The sequence below is a fragment of the Eutrigla gurnardus genome (genome assembly GCF_963514095.1).
Source record: "Eutrigla gurnardus genome assembly, chromosome: 12".
NCBI lineage: Eukaryota > Metazoa > Chordata > Actinopteri > Perciformes > Triglidae > Eutrigla > Eutrigla gurnardus.
The window spans coordinates 5,506,297-5,522,546 of NC_139926.1; the positions used below are offsets into that span (position 1 = coordinate 5,506,297).

The window sequence follows — 16,250 nt, forward strand, 5'->3', positions numbered from 1 at the left end:
ATTTGTATATACATGTGACTCAAAACACAAATACATTTTCAATGCACACACAAATATGTTTCATTTCATATGTAAGTAAAAAATATTCACATATAAAAAACAAGATTCATAAACATATTTCCAATGCACACACAAATCTAAAAAAAAATCACAAATACATGAATGTTAAAGTATTTGCAATCTTCATCAAATACGCATTTGGGGCTTGTTACATTCATATATGAACTGTTGGACCTGTATTTACAAAGTGCTTTTAATTTGTAAACCTCCCTGCATTTGTGTGTGAAACTTTTGAGACTCCCCTGACGTGACTCCGATCCACAAATGCGTTTTTTCTAAGAGGAGGTTGTCTGTAGCCAATCAGATGTCTCCCTCCTTTACAGCCAATCACGTGAGTGCGTTGCGTTGGAGGGATATGGGTGCTAGAGCCAGAATCGACCTTATTTCTGGAGATAATTTCCCTTCTTCCTGTGCTCCCTGTCTTTATGCTGTATAGATTAGGTGTACAGTTATATAAATATCTATTTTTCTTTTATAAAGAAGCATTTTATGGAAGTAATTTATTCCCTCATTCTGGGGAAGATGAACCGGTGCGGGCGGAGTTGTGTTTTAGACTTTTGGGGGAGACACTCACGTGATTGGCTGTAAAGGAGGGAGACATCTGATTGGCTACAGACAACCTCCTCTTAGAAAAAACGCATTTGTGGATCAGAGTCACGTCAGGGGAGTCTCAAAAGTTTCACACACAAATGCAGGGAGGTTTACAAATTAAAAGCACTTTGTAAATACAGGTCCAACAGTTCATATATGAATGTAACAAGCCCCAAATGCGTATTTGATGAAGATTGCAAATACTTTAACATTCATGTATTTGTGATTTTTTTTTTAGATTTGTGTGTGCATTGGAAATATGTTTATGAATCTTGTTTTTTATATGTGAATATTTTTTACTTACATATGAAATGAAACATATTTTTGTGTGCATTGAAAATGTATTTGTGTTTTGAGTCACATGTATATACAAATCCCCAAATACATTTGTAAATCTTTTTTGTGCATTTGTGAATTTCTGTGTGCATTTGTGAATTTCTGTGTGCATTTGTGAATTTCTGTGTGCATTTGTGAATTATGAGACTGTTCTAGCTCCATACGTGTCCACAGGGGCGATTTGTGAACGGCAAATTCACCTTCAAAAGACTGCCAGATGGTTCAGTCGATAAGACCAAAGTCATCTGCGTGTACTGTGGGTATGAAATGAGCTACCATAGAAGCACGTCCAGTCTGAGATATCACTTGCAAGCCAATGCACTTATATCCTAACTGTACTTATCTCCTGTTACACTATCTCCTGTGACATGTTCACTTTAACTGTTTGTGATATATTCTTATAACCCTGTTTTGATCCCATGTTTTGGTAAGGGGATATTTGAAGTGTTAAATAAACATTTTCATAAATCAAGTATATTTGCCCTTATGTTGTCAAAAGTATTAAGAATATGAAAAAAAATACATTAAGGTACATTTAGAAGAAAAAAAAATGTGCCAAAAAATGCGATTCATTTGCGATTAATCGCGAGTTAACTATGGACAAAATGCGATTAATCGCGATTAAAAAAAATTAATCTTTTGACAGCCCTAGTCTCAATACATCAAAACATTAACAATGGTAACATTAACATGGACCTGAATTGAAAGCCAAATTAAAAAGATTGTGATATGTAGTTTGCTGTTGCAAGATTTCTAAAACTTTTAAAAGAAAGTGGAAGATCTGAGCGTTTTTTTTGTTGTTTTTTTACCTGAAATGAAAGGCAATTGCTGATGTATCAATGTGCTAGGTAATGTAAGGCTTTATAGGTGAAAGGACTTTCAAACCAATTGTAAAATATACAGGTAGCCAGTGTAGTGATGAACAGAGGCTTAATGTGAGCTCTTTTTGTATTGGTTAAAATCCTGGCTGCAGAATTCAAAATTAACTCAAAGACTTCAGGTGTAAAAGTCATAAAAAATATCCATGTCGGTGTTGAAGTGGCATTTGGTCCCATCCAGATGAGTTCGGCATTTTGAACATTGAATTAAAGCATCAAAATATCTGGTTTTTCTGCTGTCAGAATCAATGTTGTACAGAGGTACAGAGGTTTGTGTTTGTGATGTAAAATAATGATTTGTGGCTTTGTTTATGCTGCATAAACACATCAAATACAGATGTTTGGTCAGTGTGTTGGAAGTCAACCCATGGAGGCCCTCTTTAGAGGCTGTACGTGACGTACCGGCTTTAACAAAGTCCAATGTAAACCCTCTCACAGCTTTAGTGGACCAAAGAGCATGTGACATAGTACAAAGTGTGTGAGCGTCTACTGAGTGTGGATGGGTCAAATAAACAGGACTTTCATCCAGGACACCTGTGTTCATGTCCTGTGTGAAATGAAAAGTAAATGTGGGCATTTTGTCACCAGTCGGTAGTGATGTCTTTAGTCTTTAGTGTCTTTTGAGTCAATAGTCACAGAAAAGGCAAACACAACAGACCCTTTTCCAGACAACTTTTTAAAACACTACAATGCCAACATATCACAAAAATATGCGTGCAATGTTGGCGTTGTAGTGTTGTTTTGCCCCAGTCATCCAGATGAGCTGGAAGCTTTAAACATGGAATTAAAACTGTTACCAGTTGCTGATTTCAACAGCTGCCGTCACTACAATAAACCACAGATGCATTTATCTGATAGCCACCAGTTAACAGGGTCACTGGTTAAACCCAAACACCAGTGGCATCTATGGCTGGGTGTTTAGTTTCAATTTCATAGTCATTTTAAGCCGAATTGTGATGTTCCTTACAAAACCTGACTGTAGTTTTGTAGCCTCTTTGGTTTGTTTTGTTCGTTAACCATGTTTCAAACTGTTTGTTACTGTTGCCGTTTGGTTGAGAGTTTAGTTGTGTGGGAATGTGTTTTTGTAGGAGACAGGGTTGGTAGTTGCTGTACTAAGACCTTGACAATAAATGCTAAAGTTTTTCACAGGCGTCGCCAAGCTGATTATAATTTTATTTCGTCTCTCTCCTCCCATTTCTCTTCTTCCCCTTCCTATCTTCTCTTGTCTTATCTTGACACTGTTGTATGTGGAGGTGAGTTATCCATGGGCGAGCTTCAGGATCCCTTCCTCGTCTGCGTCCACCTCATCGCCGACCCCGGCCAGGGCAAATTCCTGCAGCGTGCTGCTGATGCCGTGCTGGCGTGGGTCCACCCTGAGCTGCAGCTGTTCCGGGTCTCAGAGCGGGCCTCCATCTCCCGGCCCAAGCACCATCACAACGGCAGCCCGGTTGCACACTGCCAGCCGGCCCTGGCCGTTATCGTCTTCTTGCAGGAGGCGTGTGGCGGTGAGGAGCAGATACTGATGCTGCACCGCGATCTGCAGAGACCGCCTTGGCGCTATCACCACACTGAAAAAGTCAGCAATGGCCGGCGGATGTTACCGCTCACGCCATGCAGTCAAGACTTTTTCACCCTGTCTGCTGGCACGCCACTCTGGGCCGTGCGGCAGGTCCACTACGGGAAGGAAATAGTGCGATTTACTGTTTATTGCCGCCATGACAATTATGTTGACATGGTGCGGCTTTACAAGCTGCTTCTTCAGCGCAGGCTGGCACAGAAGAAGGAGGACTTTTGCTTCTTTGTAGTGTACTCCAACCCAGACATGGAGATCCAGTTGTCATTTAAGAGGCTGCCGCGAGGTCAGAGTCCGGTGGTGCTGGAGTCGGCGGTGATGGAGGTGAGGGTGCGAGACGTTGGGACGCTGGTGCCCCTACTGCCACACCCCTGCAGCCCAATCAGTGAGGTCCGCTGGCAGACAGAGGACTACGATGGAAACAAGATACTGCTGCAGGTGAGAGGACTCTCTGTTTGTGAATAGTTCAGTATTTTATATATAGGTTAGGTTATATATAGGTTACACTGGGTTAATTTTCATATCACACAAATCACTTCATTGATTTCAATTCAGTTAGATGGATAGTAAGTCCACGAAGGTTTCATCAGTCGTGGCTGAAATAATCATATTGCTACTTTGTAGCAAATAATGTCCCAGAACCACAGGCTTCATGACGTCATCACCCAGAGGTGCTTGGTGAATTTCACCAACTCTATTCACTGTATCTAGCAAGACACATGACGTCTAGTTTACCACAGCTGGATGAACCCAAAATAAACTATTTAGCTGTGATTTAATTGCAATAAAAAAGGAAGCTGAAATAACTTCATAATGATGGTGATCAGTAAAAAGTCTGAAATCATGCTTTGTTAATTCTGTCTGCAAGACGACAAGCAAACCACTTTTAAAATGCTTGTTTTCTGAATGGAGTCTGGTTGATGGGTGCTAGGCTATGCTAACATTGTAGCTGCTCCATCAACACTCCAAATAAGGTCATCTAGACATAAATACAGCAGATACCTTGTTGTTTGGACCACAGACAGTCTCTGGTTTCTCCACATAGTCTGGTCTGGTCTCTGGACTAATGTGAGCTACTATCTAGACCTCTGGGGGACCACAGACAGTCTCTGGTTTCTCCACATAGTCTGGTCTGGTCTCTGGACTAATGTGAGCTACTATCGTAGACCTCTAGACCATGGACACAGGAGACAACATGTTTTTTCATGTCAGTAACGACAGGAGGAGAAGCTCAATGCTGATAGACTTTCGAGACACATATTCGCCTTTTTCGCGTCACGTTTTTACATCTACTTTCTATCCAGTGCAACACAATGAAAATCGATTAACTTTTGGTGTGAACACAGCAAAAGGAGAAAAACATGTTCCCAGTTTCCTTGGATAAAAACAAATCTGGCAGAGTCTTCAAGAGCACTGCAGCCACCAAGCTGCAAAAAATGAAAAAAAGGACAGTTTAATTGCACCGTCTACAACATTTATTTCCGATTGCGTACAAGAAAAACAGAGAAAGGTCAGTGTCTTGGGTGAAAGAACGAGAAGCAAGACTGCAGCCAATCAACAAACTCACACAGCAGACAAAGCAGCTTTGAGTCTCCTCAGCTTGTTTTAATCTATCCAGCCATATAATGTACCATCATCATCCATAAAAAGGTTGCATGTACATATTTAACTGTTTCATGGTGATAACACACGACACACACATAACACAACGTGGTCCTTGTTTGGAGGGTATCACTTTCAGAGGGGATGTGTGTCCAGGCGGTGGCAGATTAGTCATTTTGAAAGTTCAAACCAATTAAGCAGCAGCCCATTACTGAGATTGGAATCGCACAGAGGGAACAATAAGCTAATCTGTCATGACAATGGACCATATGCATGATGCTTAGCTGCCACCTGGCCCGAAGTCATGCCCACTGCCCTGTATCACTGTAACTGCATTACTCATGACTGAGTAATGCGAGTTTCTTAATATAGCTTAGCTTAGCACAAAGACTAGAAACAGCTGTGTTAAACAAGAAGCTACAGAAAGCATCAGGTTAACTTTGCTTAGCACACAGACTGGAAACAGAGCTACAATAGGCAGCATGTTAGTTTAGCTAGCTAAGACCGGAAACAGGGGGAAACATTGAAAAATAAGCTACAGCCAGCATCCAATTAGGTTAACAGTTGTTCAAGTTTCATGTTCAGTCAACTACTATGGTGTATATGACAATACTGCTCAACATATTTTAGAAAAATGAATTAGGGCTGTCAAACAATAAAACATTTTAATCCGATTATTCACAGGGTAGCTATGGATTAGTCACTATTATTAACCATTTGTAAATATACCAGAAAAAAATCCAATGTTCTCTGTATATTGTGTGAATGAATATATACATGACTGAAGGCGTATTTGCAGAATTTGTAGCCTCTACAAATACGGATGCACCGATACCACTTTTTTCAGATCGATAACAAATAAGCTACTTAAATTTCAGTACATGCCATACCGAGTACTGAGTACTTAATAGTACCTTTATAGTTCTAACAATTTTGAAAAATTCAACTTTGCATTAGGGATATTAAAGGGTCCATATTATGAAAAACAGGTTTTCTCTGGTCTCTACACCTATAAACTGGTCCTCCCTGAGCCTGCCAACCCCCAGGATGAGGAAAACAAGCAATTCCTGCATGGTCTCTGCAGCCCCCCCTCTGGTAAAACTGTGCTCCTACAGGCTGTTCAGATTCAGCTCCTTTCTTTACGTAACGAAAGGAGTCATTTGCATAAGCCCGAACTCCTCAGCACGATGATAGGAGATCCGAAATGGGGGCGTTTCGCAACACAGAGCTGAGAGCCGACAGCGCTGACGGAGAAAGCGGACGGACAGCGCCAACCAGAGAGACCCACTGAGAGCGCTGACGGACTGACAGCAGGACTGACAGCCCAGGCCGACAGCAGCACGGACTGACACGGACCCACAGCACGCACGGAGTGTGGACCAACATCACGGACAGACAGCGCGGGAGAGCGCGCCCGACAGACCCATAGCGTGCACTGAGAGCACACATGGAGAGTGCACACATGGAGAGTGCGCACGGAGAGCGCGGGCAGACAGCGCGCACGGACCCACAGCATGCACAGAGAGTGCAGCCCAACTTACCGGTCATGGCGCTGGGTGATCTGGCTGGTGCTCCGTGAATAAATCCCTGTGCAGGTGAAGCTGGAGACAATCCTCCGTCTGTCTCACCCGCTCTGGTGCGTCTTCACTGCTGCCTCCGGTCGGACGGAGCCCGGGGGTCGGTGTTAAACAGAGCGCCGTGCACGGTAGTCCGGGTCTGGTCTCTTGCGTTTCATTTTTACAGCTACGGTCCGTGTTAGCTTGTATGTGTGTGCTAACCACTTCACATTGGACTGCTTCAGTAACGAGGGTCAGAACAAAACTGGCTTTGCCTCGACACTGACCCTCATAAAAGGATCTGTCCCAACCATACGGGACCAGCAACTTCACCTGAGCCACATAGGCGAGCCATAGCGATACATCCACGTAAACATTGGTGCATGCTACCGCGTAGTGTCTCCGTCTGAGTAGGCGATGACAGGCGGAGCTCATTAGCATTTAAAGGTACAGACACAGAAACAGCCTGTTCAGAGCTCATTTGAGCAACTTTGAGACAGCTGAAATTCAGGACCACAGATGGGTTTGGGGCAATGCATATCAAATACAGTGTTGTTGGACCTCTGACAGCTGTGTGGAATTGATGAAAACAGTATGATATGGGAACTTTTAATAATTAACTGTCTTGTATCATCAACATATATATGATGCACAACAATTTTACTTGTTGGTTGAAGAGTCATGTAACTTTGCAAGTGGAGCAAAAGTTCACCTTTCATAGTTGTTTGACGCTCATTTACTACGTCACGGCCTCTCTGGTTCCGTATAGCCGAGATGCTTTATAAAAAAAGACATTGTTCATCGTGGCATATTTTTGACTCCCCTTTCCGTGTTTGCAGCGTAATCTTCTGTGTAAAAAAGGCCTAATGTTTCACTCGGGAGGGGCTGCTGTGGCAGGTGGGACACCTAGTGGTTAAAGTCAGTTGCCGGTCCGGTCTGGTGTTTGGCTTAATATCAAACCAGTTTGAACATTTTTAAACTGGCCCAAGCCTGCGTGTTTAATGATTGCTCAATCTTTGTTTGTGTATACTCGAACATCCCATCCAGAGAGCCAACAGCGTTCATTCGTTAAAAAAGTTGAATTTCAAACATTAATCGCATTAATTTTGACAGCCCTAGTTTTAATGTTCTATTTTATGTTTTATCAATTTAAATCACAATGTTCTTCAGGATGAGTGTGTTTTTATCCCGCTGAGGTCAGATCTCTGACTGACCCAGCTTATTCCAATATAAGGGTAACAAATCTGATCATTGTCAACAACCTCATTACCCAGCACCCCCTGCTGCGGCTCCTCACCGGCATTGTAGCATTTTTTCCTCACGGAAAACTGGACAGATTCTGTCACGTCATATTAACAGCGGGAGGCACATACACTTTCACCAAACATGCACAGAAATAGCTTTGGTACAAGCCGTTGACCTGCAGTGTCTTTGGGAATACGCCACACACACACACACACACTGGTTGTACTTTGGCCTCCCTAAAGTGTCATTACGTTTTAAATCACAGCCTCGACAGTAGACGACAGCACTCACTGCCTCTTTCTTTCCTGTGTGGGAGACAAAAGTATGCAGCCGTAGAACCGCTTCAAGGCTCAGAGACGAAGAAGAAGAAGAGAGTGAGGGAAGAATAAACAGGCGGTGGACTGCAGAGGAGAACAGAAACAGAGGGTGGTTATTAAGAGACAGGAAAACACAGGCTTTTTATACACACACACACTATGTTTACATGCAGAAAATATTTTGTTTTTTCTACTTCTGAAAAAGACAATATTCACTCTGAAGTGTTTACATGGCTAATTAACATGAATATTCCACAAATGTTTCCATTCACATGCAGCCGTGTAAACTCCAGTATGCTGTACATCCTACAGCTACACCCTTTGAATAACTTTCATCCTTTTCCAGCTGCAGTCATATTGCTCCTGTGGTGAACCCTCGCTGTCTCCATTATGCAAGTTTTTCTTTTAGTGGCAGTGTGCACAAGAACAGACTCCCACGGTAGAGCTGACCATAATCGACAAGTGCATGAAAATGTAGTCGGTGAAACATTTGTACTTTGATCCTTGTGAGGACCCTTGCACATTAACTTTAAACCTGCATAGACAGATTATTTTTGTCTACTAGGGGACGGTGAAACAGGTTGTGGACATGAAATCAACTTTCAAGTTTATATACGGTAGGTTGAACAGTTGATTATTTGCACATCCAGCAGTTACAGATGTGTAATACATTATTTGATGTGGAGGCCCACATTGTAAGGTATACATTTGTAATAATATAGAATGTCTCTATAGGAGAACTTATAATTAATTACAAATGCTGTACAATAATAAACATTTATAACTGTTCTCACAGCTTCATCATCATGTGACCCTAGACTGTGAGGTCACGTGACCTCGGGTACAACAGGTGGTATACTCGGATCATGTGATAACACACACATGGGACATGGTTGAAGACTCTGGAAAACACCAATAAGTGTAGATTAAGTTTAGAATATATTGTTCCCACCAAGGTCAAGAATCAATCGTCATGTTCTCGTGGAAACAAGTAGTTTTTGTACTTGTTTTTAAGAAAATAAAACTTTTACGAATCACTTTTTGTAATGGATGTATTTTTGTTTAATTATGTCAATGTGTAACTGTATAAGGTGTGAGTAGTTACAAAGCACTAAAGGTGGGGGGGGGGGGGGGGGGGTTGGCGGGAGGAATGTAGCGCTGCCACATCATATAAAGGCCAGATGAGGTGGTTTGGCACCAGAGTACTTTATAATGGGATGTTGAAGAAATGAGTCGATAAGCCAAAAAAAAACCCAGCATTTATTTACTGAAACAAAGAGCAAATAATTTATCCTCGGAAATGCAATAAAACTAAATTCAAACTGAAGCAAAACAACACCACTTTATCCTCGTCCAGTGAAGTGGATTCAACCCTTCTCAGCCTCATTAAGCTGAGAGCTTCATTAAACATGAAGCTACAGCCAGCAGCAGGTTAGTTTAGCATAAAGACTAGAAACAGAGGGGAAATGAAGCTTCAGCTAGCAGCAGGTTAGCTTAGCATAAAGACTAGAAACAGAGGGGAAATGAAGCTTCAGCTAGCAGCAGGTTAGCTTAGCATAAAGACTTGAAACAGAGGGGAAACGAAGCTTCAGCTAGCAGCAGGTTAGCTTAGCATAAAAAAAAGAAACGGGAAATTAAGCTTCAGCTAGCAGCAGGTTAGCTTAGCATAAAGACTAGAAACAGGGGACATGAAGCTACAGTCAGCAGCAGGTTAGCTTAGCATAAAGACTAGAAACAGAGGGGAAATGAAGCTTCAGCTAGCAGCAGGTTAGCTTAGCATAAAAACTAGAAACAGGAGAAATTAAGCTTCAGCTAGCAGCAGGTTAGCTTAGCATAAAGACTAGAAACAGGGGACATGAAGCTACAGTCAGCAGCAGGTTAGCTTAGCATAAAGACTAGAAACAGAGGGGACATGGAGCTTCAGCTAGCAGCAGGTTAGCTTAGCATAAAGACTAGAAACAGGGGAAATGAAGCTTCAGCTAGCAGCAGGTTAGCTTAGCATAAAGACTAGAAACAGAGGGGAAATGAAGCTTCAGCTAGCAGCAGGTTAGCTTAGCATAAAAACTAGAAACAGGAGAAATTAAGCTTCAGCTAGCAGCAGGTTAGCTTAGCATAAAGACTAGAAACAGGGGGCATGAAGCTACAGTCAGCAGCAGGATAGCTTAGCATAAAGACTAGAAACAGAGGGGACATGAAGCTTCAGCTAGCAGCAGGTTAGCTTAGCATAAAGACTAGAAACAGAGGGGAAATGATGCTTCAGCTAGCAGCAGGTAAGCTTAGCATAAAGACTAGAAACAGGGGACATGAAGCTACAGCTAGCAGCAGGTTAGCTTAGCATAAAGACTAGAAACAGAGGGGACATGAAGCTACCGTCAGCAGCAGGTTAGCTTAGCAAGAAGACTGGAAACGCGGAAACATTAAACCTGAAGCTACAGCGAGCAGCGGGTTAGTTTTCCTTAGTACAATTACTGGAAACATAAGACTTTAAGCTACAACCACCAGGATGTGATTAGTTTACCTTAGCTTAGCACAAATACCTGAAACTGGGATCATGAAGCTATAGCCAGCAGTAAATTAACTTATCTTAGCACAAAGACTGAAATCGGATTTTACAATAGTTAGCTAGCTAGCTTGGTAAATAAATGCTACAGTTACTGAACATAAAAAAACAAGCTACCGTGCTTCTACATTACTTAAACATGTTGCTGGACTTCACTGTTTTTATCATAAGGTTCATGATGGTCCTTTCAATTAGCTTCTGCTAATGCTTAGCTCATGTTGATCGCTAATGCTAATCGCATCGCATCGTTGGCTGTATTAGTCAACCATGTGAGTTTAAGTTTACATGCAAGGCTGGTAGCCCATGTGTATACTAGCAACTACTATCAGCAATTAGCATACGTGTTCCTCTTTCGTTTAGTTACTCCTCAACCAGCTGTTTGCTTGACAAGCTGCACTCGAAGTTACACAAAGCTACACAATTTTTTTTTCTGCATAGCCTTTCCTTCTTAAATGATGGACATCTGAAGTTATATTTACTGCATTATTATTCATATACAAATGTTTATTAACATCAGAGATACAGACATCAGTTGTTTCCAGCACTGACTTTAGCCTGTTGTAGTAAATCACAGTTCAACTCTCGTTCCCAGGATACTTTTGCTTCCATGATATTTATTGTTTCTGAACCTCAACATATGGAAATCTGCAAATTCTTCATCCCCAACGTGCTGTTCTCTTCTTGGACGGGATTGCCTGGAGGCTTCTGGCTGGAAACATATTGCTTCTGCTTGTATTGTTTGGTTGGAGAGACATGAGAACTGGAACATGGAGAAACTATCAGCATAGAGGAGGAGGGACCTTTCAATGCGCCTTCAGAAGGAGAAATCAAAACAGCTGCATTACGTGTCTCCACATTAGTGTAGTATACACTACCATATTGCGTCTTTCCCTTTCAGACTCTTTGTGGATGATAATCCGATTTGTGGGGAAGCAGGCCAGCAGCCTCTGTGTTTTGAGATATTGTGGTCCATGAAGGGAGGTGTGATCCACATGAGGCTCCTCTGGATGCTGATGAATCCTCCAGCTGCTGCTATGGTTCATATAGTGGCCTGGCTGGGCCCAGGAGGCCTGGGGGGATTTTTGTTAACCCCGGGGTTCCTTTGTACCCCCTTCCTCCTTCACTTTGCTGTCTGTGTGAGGAGCACTTTGTTGCATGAGAGTTTAAATATGTAACCCCTGTGATATTTAACTTAGCTGCTCTCTCACACTGCTTTTACAAACAAAAACAATATTGTCAAAGGTCAAGAATGAACCAAAATATTGTGTAAGCTTGTTTCATTTGTTAGAAATGTAGAATTAAAAGTACAATTATTGAATAAATGTGCAGGTTATTAGTTTTATTTATTAATTTATTTGACTAATTACTTATTTTCCAATGTATTATTATTATTATGTATTATTTCAGTTCATATTTATTTATCTTTTTATATATTTCTCTTTTTTTATTATAATGGCAAGTTCTAAGGCCCCCGATACTCACAGTTGTCATGTGACACTGAACAGACGTTAATGTTATTACTTCCAAACTAAATCCAAATGTCTCTTTAAATACACTGTATTGTTTTTTGTCTGATTCTTGAAGAAAGCAAAGTCATCTAGTGTTCTCTGAACAGATGTTTGATTTTAATAATTAACTTGTTCTTGCCAGCTCTAATCTGTTCCACCTCTCAGTCTTCACCTCTCAGTCTTCACCTCCTCTCCAGTGTTCTCACCAATTAAAAACAAAATGATAATCAGGTGTCTGCTAAGAAATATCTGACCAAAGACAAAATCAATATTAATTACCTTGAAAGAGGCTAACATGCAAGCTTTTTATCTTTCATATTATTTTCATATTACACAATTGAATCACCCTAAAATTAGATATTCTAAATTTCTTCAATGCCCTTTTTCTCTTTCGACTGTGATGTGATGAAGTTAAACATACTGTCTAAAGTTTGTTTTTCTGTTCTTGCTCAGGTCCAAGGCCCTCACTTCAAACACCAACAAGATCCCATCTATATCTCCCCCTCCATCGCTGAGTCGACCTCGGCTCCATCCACCTTCACTCGCAGTGCCACTTCTTACAGGAACCGCCGCCACCACCATCGGGCAACATCCCGTCCCAGAGTACACCAGGCCTCCCATAGCTCCCACCTTCTGGCCTGCGAGGAGCCAGATGAGCAGGACCAGTGGGCCACCTGGAGGCCCCAGTGGAGGGACCACAGGTCCGACTCCCTTTTCTCTCTACCCAACCTGGGCTCGGCCAGCTCCCGCTCCACATGCTCCTCCCCCGGACCCTGCCCCAGCCCCCAACACAGGAGCAGCTCCCTTAACCGGAGCTCCTCCCTTATCCCGCCCTTCCGGCTCAACCTGGACGCTCTGATCGGGGCGGAGGAGACGGACGTGGACACGGGGGACAAAGTGAATCCAGGCAGCAGCGTGGACCTCACAGTGGTGTCTGCGTACGTCAAATCCAGCCTGCCACAGACTTCTCGACCGTTATCAGCACCACCTGAAGACATCGGCCCATCCCTGCCTCCAGAGGAGTCCTGCAGGGCGGCCACGCTGGGCCGCATCCCGAACAGCTCCACCACCAACAGCACTGCCTCCACCTTATTTGGGTCTCGTGTCCACAGCTCCAGTGTGAACACAAGCACTGCTCCGTCCCTCAGCAATGTCTCCTTAAACCAGTCGGACATCTGCAGCATCATTAGTGCAGCAGTTGAAGAGACAGACAAGGAAGAAGAAGAAGACCAAGAATTCTACATCTGATGTGTTATTGAGGACTCATTGGCCAGTATAGACAGTCTACAGTTCTCCAACTCCTCCAGCACAAACTGTTTATGTGAATGTTGCTTTTGTTGCATGTAGATTAAAGCTTTGTATATGTCAGGTTATATATTATATAAATAAATCACATGTGTAAAGGATCAATCACATAACTGTGTACAGACACACAATAAATGTTTTTCTCATCACTTTAAGGTAACTTTTGAATCTTGATTCTCAATGTAATATATTTAAAGTGTTTCTATGAACAGCTATTACTGTATTAGTGCAAATGCAAGAATAAAATAAACTTTATTTATTTATAGAACACAACCAAACCTCAAGAGATTGCGGTAAAGCAGGTTAAAGGCTCAGGTCAGCCGAGAGAGAATATGCAACATTCAATCAAACTGCTGAAACTCTAAGATCTGCTATCGTATAATCTTCACATGTGGTGTGAGCCTGTAATTTAAATTAGTCATCTGTGTGTTTACTGTGACACTAGTGGGGCTGAACGCTCTGTGTACGCTTTCATAGTTTGTTTAATGGATTTAATCAAAAGAGACAAGAAAATTAGTAGTATTTTCATTCCATGCTCCCGGCCACCAGGAGACTTCGCCAGGAGGAAACCAAGCAGCGGCTCCAGGAGGAAAACTGAATACTACACTGTGACTCCCTGCACTGGGTCTAACCAGGCAACCTCCAGTTCTTCATAGATCAAGTGAAGCCAAAGCTGGAGTGCCTTAAGCTTATATTCTCTACTGGCCATCAGGGGGGCGACTCACAAGTGTCACGACTGAGAATTCAGATTGTACAGAAGTCTACGATAAAATGACCCAACTTCTCACTTGATTTATTATCTCAGTAAACATGAGTTTATGGTCATAATCGCTAGATTCAAGTCTCTTCAATACAGCACTATAAAGTTGCTAACTTTATTAGCAGCCAAAGTATACGCAGACCACAAGCTCTCTATGTCTCAGTCCTCTCATGTTGGACTGTCTGGACACTACAGTGACTCACTATTGCCTCTCCAGGTAGTGGTATTACAAGACAGGAAGGGCTGGGGTCAGTAGATATATGTCTGCAATACAATACATTTTCTAGTATTAATAATGTATGAAATATATCAGCTGATGTACAGCTGAAAACAAATAATAATTATACTTAGATAAAATATTTAAATCAATTATTATCATTAGCAAATTAAAACAAATGCAATAGACACAGAAAAGTACAGACTACTAAAATATTCAAACCATAATTTTAGGATTAGTTTTAAAACTGTCACTAAATAAAGAAGTGATTTCTGGCCTCAAAGTCAAAGGAGCATTAAAGTCCTTTAATACCATACAATGCTGCCCTCTGCTGTTAAACTCTGAGGTTAAAGATTTGTATTCTCATTAAAGAGCTGCATCATGATTTTAAACTGATCTCTAGATTAATTAAGTGTTTGTGCTGTTCCAGTCTTCTTTTCTCAGTCCGAGTCTCCTCGTGAGGTCTCCACTCCAATAATAATGCACACCGGTTGTCATGGCAAAGCCTTCTTTCAGCCCTTCAGAGGTGATGTCATCATGGACCAATCAACACAAGTGTTTCCACAGTGCAGAGGTTACACAGGAGGAGGAAGTCTGGAAAACGGATCAGTCTGGGAGGAGGGAGACCAAGTTCGAGTTATTTCTTCTTCTTCTTCTTCTTCTTCTTCTTCTTCTTCTTCTTCTTCTCCTTCTTCTTCTTCTTCTTCTTCTTCTTCTTCTTCAAAAACACAACCAAAGATTAATGAGAGGGTTGATGATTATGAAACAAGAGGTCTTTTATACGGAGGGCCATGTACCACATACAATAGACTGATGAAGATGAAATGATGGCGAGATGTGCCAATGTCCTTAAAGAGTGACTGCACATTAATATGCAATATTGTTGATGAAAAAGGATAAAAATCAAAAGCTTATTTATTAAGTCCAACCACCCGGAAACTGAGGTAAGTGTCTCAGTCATAGCATGGTTGTTTGCTGAGGTAGTTGTTAGCCATGTTAGCCATGGTGATAAACCCACATTATGCAGGCTGTGTGTATAGCTTAACCATATTCATTGCTCTAGCAAGTTGAGAAGGAGATGAAAATGAGTTGTAAAGTTACTATGCAGGAGTGAGCTGAGACATTAGATTGGCTGGCATCTCACAACAAGGCGACATTGCTAGATGGCTATCATCAGCATATAAGACATCAGAACGTTTTTCACTGAGGAAAAATTAGACCCCAGCAGCTTTTACTTAAAGCTATATTGTATGTTTTACAAGTAGGCTAGATCACAGTGCATTGTTGGTGTACTAGTCTGTCCCAAAACAGCTTTTACAGCATGTAAAATAGCATCTAGCTACATCAGCGCTAACGGTGCTGTTGACAAGCCAGTAGCATTATAGTAGTAGAGCAGTCTAAAGTAAGGCTTTATATAAGGTAACTTATTCAAATGACAAATATATATTTAAGTTAGACTATATTGACTAAAATGATAGTTGAAATTAAACTAAGGTTTAGGCAAGAAAAAAACAAGCTTTACGTTTAGTCAACAAAACCAACATTATGTTTGCACAACAAAACCAAAGTTGCAGTTTATACAACAAAACAAACATTTTGTTTAGACAACAAAACCAACGTTAGGTTTAGACAACAAAACCAAAGTTAGGTTTAGACAACAAAACCAACGTTAGGTTTAGACAACAACCAACGTTAGGTTTGGAAACAAAACCAACGTCAGGTTTAGACAACAAAACCAACGT

The 16,250-nt window shown here is 41.6% G+C and overlaps 1 protein-coding gene across 5 annotated transcripts in view; it reads left to right on the forward strand.

Annotated features, from left to right (window-relative positions):
• The window catches only part of fam124a (family with sequence similarity 124 member A), a 32,893-nt gene extending 19,213 nt beyond the window's left edge, over positions 1–13,680 (forward strand). For 3 of the 5 annotated variants that reach the window (XM_084022501.1, XM_084022499.1, XM_084022502.1), the window contains 2 exons: positions 3,119–3,876; positions 12,680–13,680. In XM_084022501.1, coding sequence (XP_083878627.1) covers positions 3,119–3,876; positions 12,680–13,474 — 1,553 coding nt within the window. In that variant the 3' untranslated portion in view covers positions 13,475–13,680. Of the gene's footprint in view, positions 1–3,109; positions 3,877–12,679 lie in introns of all 5 variants that reach the window. The other 2 variants (XM_084022500.1, XM_084022498.1) reach the window with 1 other exon arrangement.
• Positions 13,681–16,250: the final 2,570 nt, after the last annotated feature.